Source organism: Giraffa tippelskirchi, chromosome 11 (genome assembly GCF_054371585.1).
Source record: "Giraffa tippelskirchi isolate mGirTip1 chromosome 11, T2T-mGirTip1v1.2.pri, whole genome shotgun sequence".
Classification (NCBI taxonomy): Eukaryota; Metazoa; Chordata; class Mammalia; order Artiodactyla; family Giraffidae; genus Giraffa; species Giraffa tippelskirchi.
In genome coordinates, this window is record NC_137285.1 from 102,502,307 (window position 1) to 102,524,711 (window position 22,405).

General features: G+C 37.4%; 1 protein-coding gene across 24 annotated transcripts in view; it reads right to left on the minus strand.

Moving 5' to 3' along the window:
• The window catches only part of SIK3 (SIK family kinase 3), a 278,071-nt gene that overhangs the window by 100,835 nt on the left and 154,831 nt on the right, over positions 1-22,405 (minus strand). For all 24 annotated transcript variants that reach the window (XR_014070035.1, XR_014070033.1, XR_014070032.1 and 21 more), the window contains 2 exons: positions 13,543-13,659; positions 9,889-9,952 (listed from right to left, as the gene is read on the minus strand). Coding sequence is in view for 15 of the 24 variants with exons in the window: in XM_081546444.1 (XP_081402570.1) it covers positions 9,889-9,952; positions 13,543-13,659 (181 nt within the window). In the remaining 9 variants the exon portion in view is untranslated. The remainder of the gene's footprint in view (positions 1-9,888; positions 9,953-13,542; positions 13,660-22,405) is intronic.

A 22,405-nucleotide genomic window follows, 5' to 3' on the forward strand; every position in this document is an offset into this window, starting at 1 on the left:
CCTCTCCAGCATTTATTGTTTATAGACTTTTTCATGATGGCCATTCTGACCAGTGTGAGGTGACACCTCATTGTAGTTTCAATTTGTATTTCTCTCATATCAGTAATGCTGAGCATCTTTTCATGTGCTTTTTTGGCCATCTATATGTCTTCTTTGGAGAAATGTCCATTTAGATCTTCTGACCACTTTTTTTTATTGGGTTGTTTGGTTTTTTGACATAGAGCTGCATGAGCTGTTTGTATATTTTGTAGATTAATATCCTGTTGGTTGTTTTGTTTGCAAACATCTTCTCCCAGTCTGTGGGTTGTCTTTTTGTTTTGTGTATGGTTTCCTTTGCCGTCCAGAAGCTTTTCAGTTTAATTAGGTCCTATTTGTTTATTTTTGTTTTTATTTCCACTACTCTAGGAGGTGGATCAAAAAAAATATTGCTGTGATTTATGTCAAAGAGTATACTGCCTATGTTTTCCTCTAACAGTTTTATAGTGTATGGCCTTATATTTAGGTCTTTGATCTATTCTGAGTTTTTTTTCATGCAGGGTGTTGAGAACACACTGGTCATAGCCAACACCCTATTCTGACAACACAAGAGAAGATTCTACACATGGATATCACCAGATGGTCAATACTGAAATCAGATTGATTATATTCTTTGCAGCCAAAGATGGAGAAGCCCTATACAGTCAGCAAAAACAAGACCGGGAGCAGACTGTGGCTCAGATCATGAATACCTTATTGCCAAATTCAGACTTAAATTGAAGAAAGTAGGGAAAACCACTAGACCATTCAGGTATGACCTAAATCAAATCCGTTATGATTATACAGTGGAAGTGAGAAATAGATTTAAGGGACTAGATCTGATGGACAGAGTGTCTGATGAACTATGGACGGAGGTTCGTGACATTGTATAGGACAGGGAGCAAGACCATCCCCATGGAAAAGAAATGCAAAAAAGCAAAATGGCTGTCTGAGGAGGCCTTACAAAGAGCTATGAAAAGAAGAGAAGAGAAAAGCAAAGGAGAAAAGGAAAGATATTCCCATTTGAATGCAGAGTTCCAAAGAATAGCAAGGAGAGATAAGAAAGCCTTCCTCAGCGATCAATGCAAAGAAATAGAGGAAAACAACAGAATGGGAAAGACTAGAGATCTCTTCAAGACAATCAGAGATACCAAGAGAACATTTCATGCAAAGATGGGCTCAGTAAAGGACAGACATGGTATGGACCTAACAGAAGCAGAAGATATTAAGAAGAGGTGGCAAGAATACACAGAAGAACTGTACAAAAAGATCTTCATGACCCAGTTAATCATGATGATGTGATCACTCACCTACAGCCAGACATCCTGGAATGTGAAGTCAAGTGGGCCTTGGAAAGCATCACCACGAACAAAGCTAGTGGAGGTGATGGAGTTCCAGCTGAGCTATTTCAAATCCTAAAAGATGATGCTGTGAAAGTGCTGCACTCAATATGCCAGCAAATTTGTTAAACTCAGCAGTGGCCACAGGACTGAAAAAGGTCCGTTTTCATTCCAATCCCAAAGAAAGGCAATGCCAAAGAATGCTCAAACTACCACACAATTGCACTCATCTCACATGCTAGTAAAGTAATGCTCAAAATTCTCCAAGCCAGGCTTCAGCAATATGTGAACCGTGAACTTCCAGATGTTCAAGCTGGTTTTTAGAAAAGGCAGAGGAACCAGAGTTCAAATTGCCAACATCCGCTGGATCATCGAAAAAGCAAGAGAGTTCAGAAAAACATCTATTTCTGCTTTATTGACTATGCCAAAGCCTTTGACTGGGTGGATCACAATAAACTGTGGAAAATTCTGAAAGAGATGGGAATACCAGACCACCTGACCTGCCTCTTGAGAAACCTGTATGCAGGTCAAGAAGCAACAGTTAGAACTGGACATGGAACAACAGACTGGTTCCAAATAGGAAAAGGAGTACGTCAAGGCTCTATATTGTCACCATGCATATTTAACTTATATGTAGAGTACATCATGAGCAACGCTGGGCTGGAAGAAGCACAAGCTGGAGTCAAGATTGCCGGGAGAAATATCAATAACCTCAGATACGCAGATGACATCACCCTTATGGCAGAAAGTGAAGAGGAACTAAAAAGCCTCTTGATGAAAGTGAAAGAGGCGAGTGAAAAAGTTGGCTTAAAGCTCAACGTTCAGAAAACTAGGATCATGGCAACTGGTCTCATCACTTCATGGGAAATAGATGGGGAAACAGTGGAAACAGTGTCAGACTTTATTTTTTTGGGCTCCAAAATCACTGCAGGTGGTGATTGCAGCCATGAAATTAAAAGACGCTTACTCCTTGGAAGGAAAGTTATGACCACCCTAGATAGCTTATTAAAAAGCAGAGACATTACTTTGCCAACAAAGGTCCGTCTAGTCAAGGTAATGGTTTTTCCAGTAGTCATGTGTGGATGTGAGAGTTGGACTGTGAAGAAGGCTGAGCACTGAAGAATTGATGCTTTTGAACTGTGGTGTTGGAGAAGACTCTTGAGAGTCCCTTGGACTGCAAGGAGATCCAACCAGTCCATCCCAAAGGAGATCAGCCCTGGGTGTTCATTGGAAGGACTGATGTTGAAGATGAAACTCCAACACTTTGGCCATGTCACGTGAAGCGTTGACTCACTGGAAAAGACCCTGATGCTGGGAAGGATTGGGCACAGGAGGAGAAGGGGACGACAGAGGATGAGATGGCTGGATGGCATCACCGACTTGATGGACATGGGTTTGGGTAAACTCTGGGAGTTGGTGATGGACAGGGAGGCCTGGCGTGCTGCGATTCATGGGGTTGCAAAGAGTCGGACACGACTGAGCGACTGAACTGAACTGAACTGAAGAGTGTTAGAAAATATTCTAATTACATTCTTTCACATGTAGCTGTCCAGTTTTCCCAGCCTGACTTATTAAAGAGACTGTCTTTTCTCCATTGTATACTCTTGCCTCTTTTGACATAGACTGAGCATAGATGCATGGGAGATGATCATGTTATCTTATGTTTTCTTTTATTGATATATATTACATTAATGTATATCCAATAGTCATGTACAGATGTGAGAGTTGGACCATAAAGAAAGTTGAGTGCCAAAGAATTGATGATTTTGAACTGTGGTGTTGGAGAAAACTTTTGAGAGTCCCTTGGACTGCAAGGAAATCAAACTGGTCAATCCTAAAGAAATCAGTCCTGAATATTCATTGGAAGGACTGATGCTGAAGCTGAAGTTCCAATGCTTCAGCCACCTGATGCGAAGAACTGACTCACTGGAAAAGACCCTGATGCTGGGAAAGACTGAAGGCAGGAGGAGAAGGGGACGACAGAGGGCAAGATGGTTGGATGGCATCACCAACTTGATGAACATGAGTTTGAGCAAGCTCTGGGAGTTGGTGATGGAGAGGGAAGCCTGGCATGCTTCAGTCTATGGGGTCGCAAAGAGTCAGACATGAGTGAACGACTGAACTAAACTGATTACACTCATGAATTCTGATATGGTGAACCAACCTTGCATTCCTTGCAAGTAAATATATTCCACTTGGTCATAGTGTATAATTTTTCTTACATGCTGCTGGATTTTGTTTGTAACTATTCTTTCGAATAAGTTTGCATTCATATTCATAAGAGATACTGGTCTGTAGTGTCTTTTCTTTCCTTGTGATGTCTTTGTCTGGTGTTGGTATCGGGTGTATGTCAAGTATTAAGTATACATACATCACATAATCCCTCCTCTTCCTTTTTTTAGAAGAGTTTATGAAAGTTTGCTGTTATATTAGTAATTCTTTTTAAATATTTGGTAGAGTTCAGCAGTGATGCCCTCTGGACATGGACTTTTTTATGTATGGTTTTTGATTACTGCTTCAATCTCACCACTTGATATAGATAGATATAGATAGATTCAGACTGTGTATCTCAAGTCAGTTTCAATAGTTTGTATCTTTCTAGGAATCTGTCCATTTTATCTAAGTTATATGATTTGTGGGTATATAATTGCTCAAGTATTCCTTTACAATTGTTATTAATTTAGGGTCATTTATAATAACTCTTCTTTCATTTATGATTCTAGTAATTTGAGTGTTTCATTTTTTGCTTGGTCAGTGTAACTAAAGATTTGCCAATTTTGTTAACCATTTCAAAGAACCAGCTTTTGGTTTCATTCATTTTCTCTATTTTTTTTCTATTCTCTCTTTCATTAACTTCTGCTATAATGATTATTTCCTTCCTTCAGCTTGTTTTAGGTTTGATCTGCTCTTACTCTTCCACTGTCTTAAGGTAGAAGACTAGGTAATTGATCTTTCTTACTATAGGCATTTTACAGTTATAAACTTCCCTCTAAGCACTGTTTTAGTTGCAATCCACAGGTTTTGAAATGTTGTCCTTATTTTCATTCATCTCAAAGTACCTTCTGAATTTGCTTTTGACTTACTCTTCGACTCATTGCTTACTTTAAAATACACTGTTTAAATTTCACATATTTGTGAGTTCCCCAAAGTTTCCTACTATTCATTTCTAATTTCATTCCATTGTGGTTATAAAACATTTTGTATTACTGCTAAAACTGAATGTTTAAATTTTATGGAGGGTTGTTTTATGGCCTAGTATATGGTCTATCCTTGAGAATGTTCTGTGTTTACTTGATAAGCACATATATTGTATTGCTATTAGATGGAGTATTCTATCAGTATCTGTTAGGGATAGTTGGGTATTGGTCAACCAAGTCTTATTTTTAGTTTGTTGATCTTCTGTCTAGTTTTTCTATCCATTATTGCAAGGAGGGTATTGAAGCTTCCAATTGCTGTCATTGTCTATTTCTTCCTTCATTTCCGCCAGTTGCTGTTTGATGTATTTTGGTGCTCTGTTATTAGACACATACGTTTATAACTGTTATAGCTTACTAATGTATTACCTTCTCATCATATCCCTCTTTATCTCTAGTGAGCAGAAAAACAAAGTCTTTTGTGTTTAAAGTCTATTTTATCTGATATCAACATAGCCATTCTAGCTTTCGAATCACTGCTATTTTCATGATATAACATTTTCCATTCTTTTACTTTCAGTTTATTTGTATCTTTAAGTGTAAAGTATGTTTCTTGTAGATAGCGTACAATGGACCACCTGTTTTTATTCAGTTTAACAATCATTACCTTTGCATTACATTATCCCACCCATTTATACTTAATGTAATTACTGATAACGGATTTACGTCTGCTGTTTTACCTTTTGTTTTCCATATATTTTGTCTATTTTATTCTATTCTTCATTACTGCTTTCTTCTGCATTAAGTGAATATTTTCTAACAAAGCATTTCAATTTCTTTAACGACTTTTGCATTGCAATTTTTGAGGGTATTTAAGTGACTACTTCAGTGTTTAGCATGTATATTTTATCTTACTCAAATAAGCTTCTGATTTATACCAGCTTAATTTTGGTGATTATATAGAAGTGTTTCTCCTTTATAGTGTCATTTCTTTTAACCTCTTTTCTAGTGTTTTTGCAATAAAATTACATCGATTAATGTTACAAATCCAACAATACACCAGTATAATAATTTCTATGCCATCTATAATGACTTCCTTAGCCTAACGCAGTTTTTCTCACACACACCACCTCCTTTGTGCTGCTATTGACAAATATATTACACTATAGCCTTAATAATGCATTTTGTATTTATTTTTAAATACATTAAGAGAAAAAAGCAGAAAGTATGTATCTCTTCTGTCTTTTATGATTACATGACATTTATTGGTGCCCTTTTTTTCTTGTGTGAACTCGAACTACCATGTGAAGTCCTCTGCTTTTACCCTGAAGAACTTTTTTTAGCTTTTCTTGTAATGTAGCTCTGTCAGCAACAAATTCCATCAGTGCTTGATTATCTGAGAAAGTCTATTTCACCTTCATTTTTGAAATACAGGTTTACTGGATATAGGATTTTAGTTAACAGGGTTTTTTTTTTCCTTTCAGCACTTTACAAATGTTATCCTATTGGCTTCTGGCCTCCATCATTTCTGCTGAAAAGTCTACCATTAAAACTTAAGGAATTGCCTTTAAGTGACGTGTCATTTTTCTCTTAATGCTTTCAATATCTGTCTTTAACTTTCATTTTATTTACTATGATATATCTGTGGACCTCTTTGTGTTTACTGCTAACTGGATTTTGAAGAAATTCCTAGAAACATAGGTTATTGTTTTTCAATGAATTGGTGAAGTTTACAGCCATTATTTTCTTGCGTATTTTTTCTGCTCCTTTCTCTTGTCTTTTGTTACTCCCATTATACATATGTTGGAGCATTTGGTTGTACCTCTCATTTCTCTGAGGGTCTGTTCATTGTTTTTAATTCATTTTTCTCTTTGTTCTGCAACTTGCATTAACATGTCTGTGTGCGTGCATGCTTCATTGCTTCAGTCATGTCTAACTCTTTGCGACCCTAGGGACTGTAGCCCATTAGGCTCCTGTGTCCATGGGATTCTCCAGGCAAGAATACTGGAGTGGGTTGCCATGCCTTCCTCCAGGGCATCTTCCCAACCCAGGGATCGAGCCCATGTCTCTTATGTCTCCTGCATTGGCAGGTGGGTTCTTCACCACTAGTGCCACCTGGGAAGCCCCATAACATGCCTATCTATCTACAAATTCACTTCCTGTTCTGCTAGTTCAAATCTATAGCTAAGTCTCTCTGATACATTTTAGTTATTTTACTGTTCAATTTCATAATTTCTTTTGATTATTTTTTGTAATTTCTACCTTTTTACTGATATTCTTATTTGATGTGACCCTGTAATCATATCTTCTTTTACCACTTTAATTGTGAGTTTCTTTAAGTCTGTGAACATTTCCATTAAGGCTACTTTAAAGTCTTTTCTTGATAAATATGGTCACTCTGACAGGCAGTTTCTATGGCCTGCTATTTTTTTTTTTCAGTATATGGGTCATACTTTCCTGTTTCTTTATATGCTTCACAATTTGCTGTTGCTGGAATATAGATGTTTTACATAATACGTTCTGGCACCTCTAGATGCTCTACTCTTCTGGAGCATGTTATTGCTATTTGTTTGTTTATTTGTTCACTGACTGGCTGGATTGTTTTAGTGAAGTTTATTCCCCTATACATAGTGATCAGCTTCTGATGCTATTCCTCCGGGAGGCACATATCCTTGTTATATCCACAATCACCGTCAGATCACTGGATCACCATCGTTTGGGTAGAGCTCTCTTCCTGTCTTTCTTTAACCACACCCAGCTGTTAAAATCCAAAAATTGTGTCTGGTTGCTCTATTATTTTCAACAATGCCCTAGAGCATAAACTAGTCTATAACAATCTAATCAAATTCTCAATCCTTTAAAGGAACAGTTTCTGAGATCAGTGTTTGATTTTTCTTCTGACCTTAGAAGACCCTTGTGATGTTCTATTCCCTGGTTCTTGCTTGCAAACTAGCTGGCTTATAGTTTAGCCTGCTCAAATCTCCTCTGAGATGCCTTTTACCCCAACCTCCACTGTTTTTATAAGTGCCTTCAGGCTTGAACTTCCTCATTCTCTGTTGCAAATGAAGTTAGTTCCTATGGGAAGAAATTAGGAGCTATACGTGTTATGGTCTGTTTCTCTCTCTGGACAAATCTCTGAGCCAGGACTCTGAAGCTAGGCATGGGGACAATTGCAAAGTTTTCTTTGAGTAATGCTCCCTTCCTAGAAGCAGAGTTCAGTGGAGAGAAAGGGCACAAATTCTAAATTCTCCCTGCTTGCCTCTCTGATGACCTACCAGCTTATAACACAAAGCAAGAATGATCTGGGTCCCAGTACTCTCAGTGTGCCTCACCCAAACTCTACAAGTAGGAACTGGGCAGACAAAGGAGTCCTCACTGTTCAACTGCTCTAACCCACGACTTAGTAACAGCAATAAGTAGCCCGGGCAGGATGAGAAATGTTTATGTCCCGTTCCTCCAGGAAGAAATCCATTAGTCTAGGTGAAAAGGGGAGGCCAGAGGGCAGGCCCATGGTCTTGGCTGGAGTAACCTTGCTGAGTTGGAATTTCCACCTTGCTGAGTTGGCTAGAGGGGAAGAAGGAAGTAGTACTGGCTTAAAGACCACAAGCTCTCTTATTTCTTACCAAATTTTCATAGATGTTCTTGAATAAATGTTTCTTCAGTTGCTGTTCACCCTCAGAACCATTTGCAGAGACTTTAAATGGCTGGAGTTCAGGGGTTTTGTAAAATTACTTTCACCAGTTTCACTGGGGAGGGCAGCAGAGTGTCTCACATTCTCCCGCCAGCAGTCGATCAACCACTTGTTCTATTACACGGAGGTGAAGGAAGCAAAGTGCTAGGGCTCTCTATGCACTATCTCATTTAATCGTCACAACTACAAGGCAGATATTACAGATCTGACTTTATAGACCATGAATGTGAGTCCCAGAATCCAAGTAAAAAAGCAAATAGGTGGCAAGAATGTGATTCAAAACTAGGTGTAGCTGCCTCCAAAGTGCATATTCTTGATTAAGCCCATCCTTTCATCTCTGATACAGATACTTTTAAAAACCAGACCTCATGAGACAGTTCTATCCTTGAGCAGGCACAATCATTTCTTTTGGTAATACAGCAGTTTCTTCCTCCTCCATATCTGTTACAATAATACCATGAGAAGTACTATTCTATTTTCTCATGCCATGAGCTATGTTCCCATAAAGAATCTACGACCAGGGCATTGTTATCTTTTCTGTACTTTTGAAATCTGTTTTCTAAGGAGCAAGGTAGATCTGATGTGCACTGTGTTTGGTTCTTTGATTATTATGAATGTTAAGATGACAAGGTCTCTTTGTTCCCAAGATTACCATTATACATACGCAGATACAAAGCCAAGTGAAAACATCATTAGGAAATGATACTTCTTTTTAAAAAGACTCACACTTACTTTGAAGATTATTAAATATAAAATGATCAGCTTTCAGTTTAACTTATCAAAAAACTCTCAGTCACAACTCACCAGTCACTAATAAGAAAATGCCACTTAACGGTAATTTCATGGTTTTAATATATATTAACTACTTAGTAACTGCCAATATTTTAAAAATTAAAAAAGTTCTTACCATCCAGACTTAAACCAAATCAAAATCTAAAAACACAAACTAGATAAACCTAAAATATATAAGAAACCCTTTTCTATATTTACATGCCAAAAAGAAATAAAATTTAAAAATAAAAAGACATGTCAATCTAGGTTTGAAAGTTTAGTCTTTATTTGGCTCCATTTATCACAGTTACCAAAAGAAAAATGGAGGGGGGCCAGTTTTTAACCACCTCAAAATAACATATTTTCTGGTAACAAATTCTCCAGCTTAATTCTAATGTTGTGCTAAGTGTTAGAGTAAAAAAAAAAAAAACACAGTTATTGAAAACAAAACCTCCTAAATTACAAGAATCATCAAGGAAACTGTGAACACATGGTAAGGAGTACAGTTACATGTCATATTTAAGTAAATGTTAAAGAATGCATTAGGGTGAGACTGTTTGCTCTGAGAGACTCTTTCATACACAACAGGGGCCCACCACATTTGAAGGGGTTCTGTCACATGTTGTCACCCCAACTAGAATCTGGCACTAGGAAAGACCTTCATGTTCAGAGAAATGTTTTGTTTTTGAAGCTCTTTAATCTCAACTGTCAACACCTGACCAAAACAAACAAACCACCTTTGCTAAGGAAACAAAGATGATGAGAACTTTAAGAGATGACTCAAAAATAATTAAAATTGCTTTGTTGGTAGAAAATGACAGCAATGAAGGACAGCATCAAGTGACAGCTGTTCAAGTGACAAAGGCATCGAACAGCTATTTTAAGTTTGCCATAGTATGCTCAATAGCTGTTTAAAGAATGCAATAAATGTACTTACCAAATATTTCCCCTCCACTAGCATATTCTGTCACCAGATAAATCATCCGCTCTGTCTCCATAACCTGGTACAAAGGCAAGAAAATGACAGTGACACAAATGACAGGCTGATAGCACAGAAAGAGAAACTAACAACTCTTTCTTTTGTCATGTGAAGTGTTAATAATCATTTCTGCCTAAAGGAGACTTCAAACATGGGTAGGGGGGAGGTGGGTGGGAGGGGAACAGATATAAATGTCATTAAGAAGGGGGAAAACAGGTATTCCTCCAAGTTCTTAAAAGTAGAAACTATTTACTGCTTGAGAGAGACAGCCCTTGCACTGTCCCAGCAGGCCTCGGCAATCTTTTAAGCTCCATAAAGCTGAGACGCAAAGATGCTGCCAAGAACCAAAAAGTTCACACTTGATCACTTGAAGTTTTGGATCATTGATCACCTGAAGCTCAAAAATGTCCCTCCCAAAACCCGACCAAAATAAAACTTAGGGAGAACAACTGGAATCACTTAAGAACTACACAGATATTACATATAGCTGTGCTTTTTAAAAAATGGAAATGACAACTTTCTTGTCCACTATCCATGTATTCAAAACCTGGAACAATAATATAAATATTCAACAACCTCAAAGATATAAACTACTCATTTGTATTTTAATCTTAGTCTTTATTTTGCTGCTTTTCTAAAATCTTGTGGTGTGTTGTCAGTTCCTTCTTCCTTTTTACCTTTTTCATCAAGTATTTATTAAAGTATTAATATGCAAGTATAAATGTTCATCATAAACATTTTAAATATCTAGTATATAAACAAAAGACCAAAGGTTTTCCTCTGTCCAAGCCCTTCCATTTTATTCCCCAGAGGAAACTCTGTTAATAGTTTATGTTATATCATTCTAGAGTAGTGGTATCCAACAGAAATACTATGTGAGTCTCACATACAATTTTAACTTTTCTAGTAGCACATTAAAAAAGTAAAAAGAAAAAGGTGAAATGAATTCTAATATTATATTTTATTATCATTAATATTATTTCAAACACTTTTAATTGTAAACAGCTCCAGTTTTTATATTTAAATTAATATTAAATAAAAGTAAAAATCCAGGTCCTCATTCACGCTAGCCACACGTTAATACACAACCACATGGGTCTAGTGACCATCAGAGTAGGCAATACAGTTCTACACTTTCACTATGCTTGACAGTTAGTAATTTTGTCAAATCATCCCCTAGTCATTTTATTTTTGACATCTCTACACATTAATACCATGGTAACAATAGATCTATTTCTTCTTTTAAATGGTTTCATAGTACTCCACTGTATGTATACACATTATTTTAATTTTTCAATGTAACAACTGTGTCATTTTTCTCACTTTAACTTAAAAACTCTCTACAGACTGGTGATACCAGCCCACTGTTACATGTATTGCTTCCAAGCTCTCTATATGTTGGCTCATGTAACAAAAAGTAAGTACCCTAAACATAAGTGTTAAGGAAAAATAAAAGAAGAAAAAAAAATGTCATATTGTATACCTCCTTTATACCAGGCCTTTTATTGACTGTAAATTTTTTTATTTTTTTAAATTTTGTTGAAGTAGAGTTGATTTACAATGTTATGTTTAACTTTAGACTATTTTTTTTTTTTAAGCTTTTCAGGAGTTCAAAAACTTCCCTATATAGTTATTTAAATTTGGCTCACTCTGTAAGCCCAAGGAGACTGAAGCTTTAGCAAATGACATAAAAACTACCTTAATACTGTATGAAGACGATTCAACAGTCATACTCACCTTGGCAGCTCAGAATCTCCCACTAACAATATTAGCTGCCAGACAGCAAAATTAAAGCCTAAAAGAGGGCAATGTTCAAAGCCAGGGTTGAAAGTCTATAAATCTGAAAGGCTCATGAAATCTTGGGTAAGAAAGGTAAATTTTCAGATCTCAGGGATAAGGTTAATACCTGTAAGTTAACATCGTAAGGGAAGTCAGCCTTTATACTGAGCTCTACAACTATTAAAAGATGATTTATTTTAAAAAGTGAGGTCAAGAAGTTTACTGTCTGTCAGGATAGGAAGAAAGCAGCAGCTCTGAACTTGCAGACACAGCTCTTTAGGCAACCCCAGGAAGCTTTCATGGGTTTCCTTCTCAGGCTCAACGGAGGTGTTGCTCAATATAACTTTGTGTGATAAAATTTCAACAATCCTGCTCCTGCTGATCTAATTCATTTCATGACGTGAGCAGGTGACGCCAGACAAGAATCCTAACGCTATAGTCTTAAACATACATTAATATCACAACATGCTTTCTTTTCCATAAAAGTAGCAGACTGAAAGGTTGCCTGTTGTACCTCAGATGTACTCTTTCCACTCTTACACATGATCCCAGGTCTGGGCCAGTAACCATTTACTGCAGACTAACAGCAGCAAACGAACTGAGTGGGTGGCCACTTCCTGCAGAACGAGGTGTTGGCTGTTCTGATAGAGAGCAGTGAGCAGGGCTGGCCTCATGCACAGGCAGGGCTCATGGTTGCCAACACACTGCAATTTGAGAGGCACCCCAAAGCCCCACCTCTCCCAAAATATCTCTTCCACCCGCCTGCTAAGGCAAGGTCCTCCTCTCCTATCTGGCTTAAAATTCCAGCCATTAGTCACCGCTTTTGCAGTAAAGCTAGGGAATCACATTTGATGATGGCATGAAATATGCATGCTTCCTGGCAAGGTAAGTAAACTAGAATAGAAAACTCTGCCATTATGCAGAGTCAATCTCTTGGCTGGACTTCCGTAGTGGCTCAGATGGTAAAGAATCCACCTGTAATGTGGGAGACCTGGGTTTGATACCTGGGTTGAGAAGCCCCTGGAGGAGGGCATGCCAACCCACTCCAGTATTCTTGCCTAGAGAATCGCCATGGACAGAGGAGCCTGGCGGGCTACAGTCCATGGGATTGCAAAGAGTCAGACACGACTAAGGGACTAAGCACACATACACAATCTCCTGGTTATCAAAGTAATCAAGTGCAACCTTAGAAAACTATGTCTGGGACCCTATTAGAGTTGAAAGGAGATAGGTTAGGCTGATACAACAAGCCACACTGAAAATATCCTTTGTGATAATTCATAAAATTATCACAGACACTGGTATTTCAATGATGCTGTAAAAGTTAATATTATTTTAATCTCTTCAAATTCTCTGTTCCTTTTGGGTTTCCCATTCTGCTTTAGGATTCTGACCTAAACAAATAGGTTCTCTGCTGCTGCTGCTGCTGTGAAGTTGCTTCAGTCGTGTCCGACTCTGTGCGACCCCACAGACAGCAGTCCACCAGGCTCCTCTGTCCCTGGGATTCTCCAGGCAGGAATACTGGAGTGGGCTGCCATTTCCTGCTCCAATAAATAGGTTCTCATCATCTTCTAAATAATCTTTTTGTGTAACTCTAAGAATGGCATCCAAGCTTACCTAGGTAAGCTAGATCTTACTAGTAAATCCCCAGGGGAAACTGAAGTACTGAGTTGGGGGATAATAGGGTGGGGAAATAGTAGGATGACCATATGAATATAGAAAAAAAAAAGCTGCAGATGTTCACCCACCTACCTTCTCTTCAAAAGTAACCACAGACACAAGTGACCACCCTGGGTTCTTTGTTGCCCTGCGCTACACCACTAGGGATCCTACCTGGTAAAGCCTGATAATGTGGGGATGGCAAAGCATCTTCATAATTTGAACTTCTCGGAAAATCTTCTTCAAGTTTTCTTCATCCAGCTGGGTCTTATCAATTATCTTGATAGCAACCTGACAACAGAGAAAGAAAATTCACTCATGCATTATTAAAAGGCATTTACTAAGGAAAATTAAATCCACTTTAAAACATATTCCACAAAATATAAATTGCCATTATCTTGTTTACAGGACGTCAATGAAGAAAATAAATTTACTCTGTTTAAAAAGACAGGAAATGGATTCCCAGCAAGTTGGTCTCAAAGGAACAGACTCCAAAAGCTAATGGGTCTTCTGCCATTTCTTAAACTGCTCCTACAGTAAAACCCCAGAACAAAATACTTCATTACCCTGCAGACGTGGTTACAATCTAGGCAAATCATGCTTTGGTGCAGAGAATGATATGCAGGGCCTCTTATTAAGACAAGAAGCTTATATGATAAGTAAATGATGACTTGGTAAGATCTGACTAGAAGTTCCACAGGTACATCCCACATCTCAGGAGGTGCTTCTATAATTCAGTAACAGTGATAGTAGTAAAGGTGGTGATGGTGGTGGCAGCAGCAATTACTATATACTGAACACTTACTATATGCTAGGCATAATCCTTAGTGCTTTGTAAATACTAACTCATTTAAATCTTACAACACTCCATATTATTATCAACTCTGTTTTATAAATATGGAACCTGAGACACATAGAAATTCAGTAATTACCCAGGACTAAGTAATTTATAGCTAGTATGTGGTAGACCCAAGAATGAAGCCCAGGTAGCTCAGCTTTAGAATCAAATTCTTAATGATAATCCTAAAAAAATCTTTAGGAGATCTTCCTGTGCTGTATATACACAGCTTTAGCATAAAACATCTTTCTACTTTGCTCCTAACTCTTCAGTTACTCAGCAGCACACATTTAAAAACAGAATAAATGATGAAAAACATTTTTAATCTACTAAATCTAAACTTCCTCATTACTCTTAAATATTCAAAATATTGGGTTCCCCCCAAATATCTCTATGTATTTTTCAACTACTCAATCAGTATGTACTCAACAAATATTAGCTGAAGGATCAGGGCTAAGCAAATTTAGCACCTTTCAATTCCTAAAATTCCATGGGTCTATACACTGGAGGGAGGAAAAGAAAATTTATACTTATTAAGAAAAAAAAGAAAAAGAAAACCAGGGAAGCAAAAATGTCAATAATAAAAAAGTTCAGCACAAATAAAGACAGTATGGAACTATACATAGTAAATGATCCAAACGTATGAATGACCAGCACAACAGTAACTTTGTTTGGAGTTGTTTCTGATGTGAGGTTAAGGACTAATGGAAGGAAGGCACAAGTAGACCAATTCCAGCTCAATTCAGAGTTAAGCTCTGCCTTGAACATGGAATGTGATAAAATGAGGTGGATGTGGCTTGAGCTATGAAGATTAACCAGACACAGCCTTCACTTCAGGGACCTCATAATCGAGTAGAGAAGAAAGACATATGTGAAACAGCCAACCATACAGCACTGGAAATACAATAAATAAAGCTATGTACATGGTATAAGTAGAATAGAGGACGAAGTATGACCTTCACCTGGGGAAGAAAAAGTAGACACAGGTAAAGACTTCACAAAGAAGAGAGAGCCTGAGAAGACACAGAATTGAGATGGGCAGAAAAGAGGGAAGAGAATTTTATAAGGAGCAATAGCACAAACATTAACAAATCTCACCAGCTAACTGATCTCCTAATAAGTTGTCCTGAATCCTATGGCCCCTAACCACTAGCATTTCTTCTTCTCATCACTGTGCCAGACCACATATAGGACCTTAACGCTAGCAATCGGTCTGCCATCTGCAGCTGGTTCTCTAAGAACAATCCCCAAAACAACAACAACAAAAATCACAGTAGAGAGAGGAGCCTGGCAGGCTACAGGCCACAGGTTCACAATAGAGTTGGTCACGACTGAACGACTAACACTTTCACTTTTTTCATAATCTTAGAAGTAAATTCAGATAGATTTTAATATATAAAAGCATCAAGTTCCTGCCTACTCTATAGTGAGATTTAAGCTTCAACAAGACACGGGAGGTGAGGTTTTGCCTAGCAGCTGAACATGGTGTCAAGCTGACTGGGATCAAAATCTTGGATTCGTCTGGTAACATATAACCATATAACCAACATATAACCAAGTTATTTAATTTTTCCATGGCTCCTTATCTATAAAGTGTGGGCAACAAGAGAAGCCACTTTAAAGGTTACTGAGGATTAACTAAGCTTATGAATACAACCTGCTTATATAATGCCTGGCATGCAATATACATTCGTTACAGGTACTGCTTTTGTTATTATTTCCTTTTTTTCTGGAATCAAGCCTTAAATGTTAGGCATTCTTTGGCAAGATTTGCTTCACTAAGTGACATAGTTCTGGATCTGCAACACATCAACTCCTTTCTTAAGGGGTGAGTTGGGGGACCTAGTAGCAAAATAGCTAACAATTTGTGGGCAGCATTCAGAACAGGCTGCTTCCAGCTGATGTGGGAAGAACATGGAAGAAATGGAACTGGGAAGAAAATGCATTTCATTCAGCAAAGTCAGACTAAGCCACAGGATGGAACCCACAGCAAGACCTGATCCTGAAGGCTATGTCAGAGACAGGGAGGGAACTGCTTCCTCAAGGCAGGCTGGGCCCCCTTCCATCCATGCTAAGCAGCTAACACAAGGGAGGACCACAGGACTACTCTGCACAGGCACCTAATGGGACCATTTACTAACAGAGATGGGAACTTCCTCGCATTTAGCTCCTACCTCAGCTGCAAACTGAGGAGTAGAAGTTTTCTAAATAGCAATACCTTAAAAAAAACCCCAATGAAGCAGAGAAACTACCAAGTCAGAGAGCAGGTAGCTGGCAAGCAGGTAGTTCTAATTATTTCAAGAATACTTGAAGGGACCAATGACCATGAATTTTCACTATTACAGATTATTGGAAGCTATATAATAAAGGCTTTAAAAGTAGTACATACTAGCTGCTTGAAAAATAAAATGTGTCAATAACAAAAGGTAAATGGGCAGGTAAACAGAAGATAGACTCTCAAAGAATGTTTTTAGATTAGTGTTAAAAATCTATGAATCACATACTTGCACATACATATGAAAAGTACAACAAATAAAGAGGGAAACTTCCAACACATTACCAGCAGACCATATGTTTCTTAAGTTTGACTACTCTACACAGAATCCTTTCATCCTGCAAAGAGCATGATCTTGTGAACTGACAATAGTATTAATTAAATATGGTATTATATCAAATATGTTGCTAAAGAGATACAGATTACTGGGAGTCCTTAAGAATTTCCTTATCCAATATATTTCCATTCAACAAATTTCTTTTTCAATACACAGGTGGTATAAGGAAAAGTTAAACTTATATTGTGCCAAATTTAAAGTCCTAGTTCTTTATTCATTCTAGAAGGGGAAAACAGCCATTTCCTCCTGTTCTCACTTCCAAACCACAGTTCCTTTAACTCTTACCTAATTTTTGCAAGTGCACTAATGCTCTTAGGGAATGAAGTTCAAGCAAATAGTATTTTCATCACAACAGGCAATAATTCACTCACATATCCTGATGTCACATTCACAGGCAAGATAAGGTGACAATAAAAGCCAATGAGCCAAGAAAAGATTCAGTATTAAGGTCAAAACAAATCACCTTTCCTCTTTACCCATCAGAAATAAGCAGGTCTCTTCACTCAGGGAGATGCTACAATTAATGAGCAGCTTAAAAAAAAAAAAAAGAAACTACTTAGGAAGAAAATGCAAAGACCACAATTGCTAAAATTCCTCCAAAAAGAGAAAGAGCACTCTCTTAAACTAGTACGCAGATGCACGCATAATCATTTCACAGAATACAGTAAACAAACGGAATGCTTTTAAGAAGGTAAGAGAAAACATTATAACAGTGCAGAGAAAGATTTTTTTTTAATTTTTATTTTTTTCTATATTCTTTTACGGAAAGAAGTCTACCTCTCATTGAAATGCACTAACATTTAGGCATTTTGCCATTGTTAATTATTTTCAAGAGGGTGTCTTTATATTAACTTCTGTGCTAAGTTTGTATTCTCTTATTTATATGACAAAGCTTATCTAGTATCTAGATTACTCTCAGCTCAGGTCTAGAATCATTTTATGGTTTAGATCAGTGTTGTGCAATGGAGTAGACACCAGTCACATGTGAATACTGAGCACTTGAAATGTGGCTAGTTCAAACTGATGTGCTATACATGCATATATACATATCAGATTTCAAAGCCTTAACAATAAAAAGGAAATGTAAACTATCTCACTGATAATTTTTACATTGATTACATGTAGAAATAATATTTTGGAAATACCAGGCTAAATAAAATATATTATTAAACCTAATTTCAATAAAAAGGCAACCCTATGGAATGGGAAATATATTTACAAGTCACATATCTGATAAGGAGTTAATATCCAAAATATAGAAGGAATTCATACAACTCAGGTAAAGAAAAAAAAATCCAATTTTAAAACAGGCAAAGGACCTAAACAGATATCTTTTCAACGAAGACATACAAATGGCCAACAGGTACATGAAAAGGGACTCAACATCACTAGTCATCAGGGAAATGCAAATCAAAACCACAATGAGATACCACTTCCTGCCTGTTAGGATGTCTACCATCAAAAAAGACAAGATAACAAATGCCAGCAAGGAAATGGAGAAAAGGGAACCCTTATATACTGTTGGTGGGAATATAAACTGGTACAGCCACTATGAAAACAGTATGGAGGTTCCTCAAGGAATAAAAAATAACTACCAGCAATCCTACTTCTAAGTATATATCCAAAGAAAACAAAATCATTATTTCAAAGAGATTATCTGTCTTGTGATGTTCATTCAATAGCCAAAGTATGAAAATTAACCTAAGTATCCATCAACAGATGAATGGATTACAGATGAATGGATTAATAAAATCTGGTGTATGTATACCACAGAATATTATTGGGCCTTAAAAAAGAAGAAAATTCTGTCGTTTGCAACAAATGGATGAACCTGGGAGGACATTATGCCAAGTGAAATAAGCCAAATATAAATACCACATTATCGCACAGTATCACTTATATGTAAAATTGTTAAAAAAGAAAGAAAGAGCCAAACTCATAAAAACAGAAAGTAGAAAAAGCTGCCAGGGGCTGAGGAGTGAGGAAAATAGGGAGAGGTTGGTAAAAGGGTGTAATCTTTCAGTTATAAAATGAATAAGGTCTGAGGATCTAATGTAAACAAAGGTGACTACAGCTGATAATATGGTATTGTATAACTGAAATTTGTTGAGAGTAGAAATTAAATAGTCTCACCTAGTACAAGAAAAGATAACTATGTTAGATGATAGATATGGTAATTAACTCAACTGGAGTAAATCCTTTCACAATATATACACATCAAAACATCATATTGTGTACTTTAAGTATCTTACAATTCTATTTGTCAATTATACTTCAATAAAACTGAAGGGAAATCTAATTAATATCACAAGTCTTTAGTTTTTAAAATATGATTACTCTAAAATTAAAATTATATAGGTGGCCTTCATTTCATTGGACAGCACTACTCTAGCTAATGCCAATAAGCCATCAGTTAAAGCAGATATTCCACGAAAATGACTTCTGAAATACTTGACCCAATACTGAGACTTGCCAGTCACCCATCTCAAAGAAACTTGGCAGTCCACAAGGAACTCAATACTCCAACCCTGCCTTGGGGGAGAATCTTAAATAAGGTCTCAAAAGTTGCATTCCAAGAACCCAATTCAATTCCATTAAAAAAATGTTTATTGAATAACTGACTGGCTTAAGGCAACACACTTGCACAGCTCACTAGCAGCTACTGATACTCTCAACTGGGATTCTCTGAGAGAAGTAAGTGCTACACTCAGTTTCACAGCAGTTCTCAAACTTTTTGGTCTCAGGATTCCTTCTTTTAAAAATTACTGAGAATTTTCAAAGAAGTTTTGTTCATATGTGTAATATCTATTAATATTTACTTAGAAATTGGATTAAAATTAAAATCAGAAATTAGAACACAAAATTTTAAGACAGAATACCCAAACACACATTTCATCAGCTGTCAGGGTAATCAGATCATCAAACATCATGTAGTCTTTTGAACTCTCCACTATATAACTGTGAGAGAATGAGAGTGAAAAATAAAAATTATGTTTGAATATTTATACAACAGTTTTGACCCTGGGGACTCACTAAAAGAATTTTGGGGACGCACTGAAAGAATTTTGGAGACTCTGGGGGTCCTTGGATCAAATACTGAGAACAATAAGGCATTGTTGTATGTAATGAATTAACTTCTCTCCTATATTCCTAGAATGGTACCACCTTTGGGAAAACTGAGAAAATCGTCAATTTTTTTTCTCCTGTTGGACTTTATTCTTTCCATAAGGCTTAATTCTTTCCCAGTTGAAATGGCTTCTAGAAAAGGAATTTATTAAATGTCTCTATAATCAGCCTTGATGAAAAGCTTTTTTTCTTTTAAACTTACTAGAAAATAGAACTGTCATCAGGAAAACAGGTTTAAAGAAACCCCAAACCACCACAGACTACAGAAACCAGACTAAAAGGTTAAACCTTATAGTCTAGTGGGCTTCCCTTGTGGCTCAGCTGGTAAAAACGTGCCTGCAATGTGGGAGACCTGGGTTCGATCCCTGGATTGGGAAGATCCCCTGGTGAACGGAAAGGCTACCCATGCTAGTATTCTGACCTGGAGAATTCCTGGACTGTATAGTCCACGGGGTCACAAAGAGTCGGACACGAATGAGCGACTTTCACTTCTCTTTATAGTCTAGTGCTAGGCACTAAAGGGCCAGGATTAAAGATGTACCACATGGTCACATTCAGGATGTAGGCTGTTCATATTCTTGGGGAGATCCTGACCTATGCACTGGAACCAATCAAGGATTTCGTATTTTAGTTTATAAGAAACAAATCAAGTACTAAGGGGCAAAGCAAAGATATGGATTTGAAAAGAACTCATTACTCTATCCGTTTTACACATCACCACAACGGTTTTTGGGAAAATATGCAGCTGTCAAGCCTAAGGGATGACTGAACCATTAGGATTCCAACCAACTCCAGATAGGAGGACTCAACAGGATCACCAAAGATAAGATTTAGTCAGTTCTCAATGAACTGCAAAGAAAATACAGTTGACCCTCGAACAATGTGGCTTTGAACTGCTCAGGACCACTTATACATGCATTTTTTTTCAATAGTAAACATTACAGTTCTAAATGTTCCATGGTTGGTTGACTCCTCAGATGTAGAGGAAACAGGGATGCAGAAAGCCAACTGCTAGTTATATGTAGATTAATTCCCACATTGTTCAAGAGTCGATTATAGTTTGAATAAAAGAAAAAAAAGAGTCAACTATAGTTTAAAATATCTACCAGGTCTTTTAGGTGACTTTTTATTTTTCTATACTTCTTTGTTTGGGCTACACTAAATAGTGAAAATAAAACAATTCATCGATGCACAATGTCTGGGAGATAAAGAAGTGAGAGCTTACCTGAAGAGACAAAACATACCTGAAGTAAGAAAATGAAACATGCATCATTCTTGGAAACATTTCTAAGGTAGAACTGAGTGCTTGTGTGCTCAGTCATGTCTGACCCTTTGGGACAGTAGCCCACCAGGCTCCTCTATCCATGGAATGTTCCAGACAAGAATACTGGAGCAGGTTGCATTTCCTATTTCAAGGGATCTTCCTGACCCAGGGATCGAATCTGCATCTCCTGCATTGCAGATTCTTTACCACTGTGCCACCTGAGAAGCCCCAACACATGGTATGTTGGCATAAAAATAATTAATAAGTGGAAATTTTCTGGTGATTACTTGGAATTCAAGGCATAGAAATTTTTAAGGCAAAAAGAAAATAATTTCTCAGTTTCAATAACTCCCATCTGGTTAATATTTACCCTCTAAGAAAAAAGAAGTCCTAGGAGTGTCTCTAACACAATGGGCAACTTTCTCAGCCTAACTGACATTATTATTATTGTTATTTTAACATTTAAACATTAAACATGGTACCAAAAATACTTTGTATGTTTTTGTTGTTTGTTGTTCACTCGCCGTGTTCAATTCTTCACAACCCCATGGACTGCAGTATGCCAGGCTTCCCTGTCCTTCACCATCTCCCAGAGTTTGCCCAAGTTCACGTCCATTGAATCAGTAATGCCATCCAACCATCTCATTCTCTGTCACCCTATTCTCCTTCTGCCTTCAATCTTTCCCAGCATTAGGGTCTTTGCCAATGAGTCAGTTCTTCACATCAGGTGGCCAAAGTACTGGAGCTTCAGCTTCAGCATTAATCCTTCCAATGAGTATTCAGGGTTGATTTCCTTTCAGATTGACTAGTGTGATGTCCCTGGACTATCTCAAGAGTCTTTTCCAGCACCACAGTTCGAAAGCATCAATTCTTTGGCACTCTAAAACAACAAACCAGCTTCTGGACTGTAGGTTTACCCCTTAAGCGAACTGAATATAAAGATATTTTAAAATATTTATTTATTTATTTACTTGGCTGCATCAGGTCTTAGCTTCCTCATGGCATGTGAGAGCTTAGTTCCACAATCAGGGCACCACGTGTGCTGGAAGTGTGGAGTCTTGACCACTGAAACGCCAGGAAAGTCCCTAGGAGGGGGATTTAGAATGAGACTGATGATTTAATTCTAAAGTAGCTATTTTTTTTAAAGGCCCTGAAGGCTTGTTTAAAGGCAGGGCAGAAAAGAGGGAGAGGCCCAAA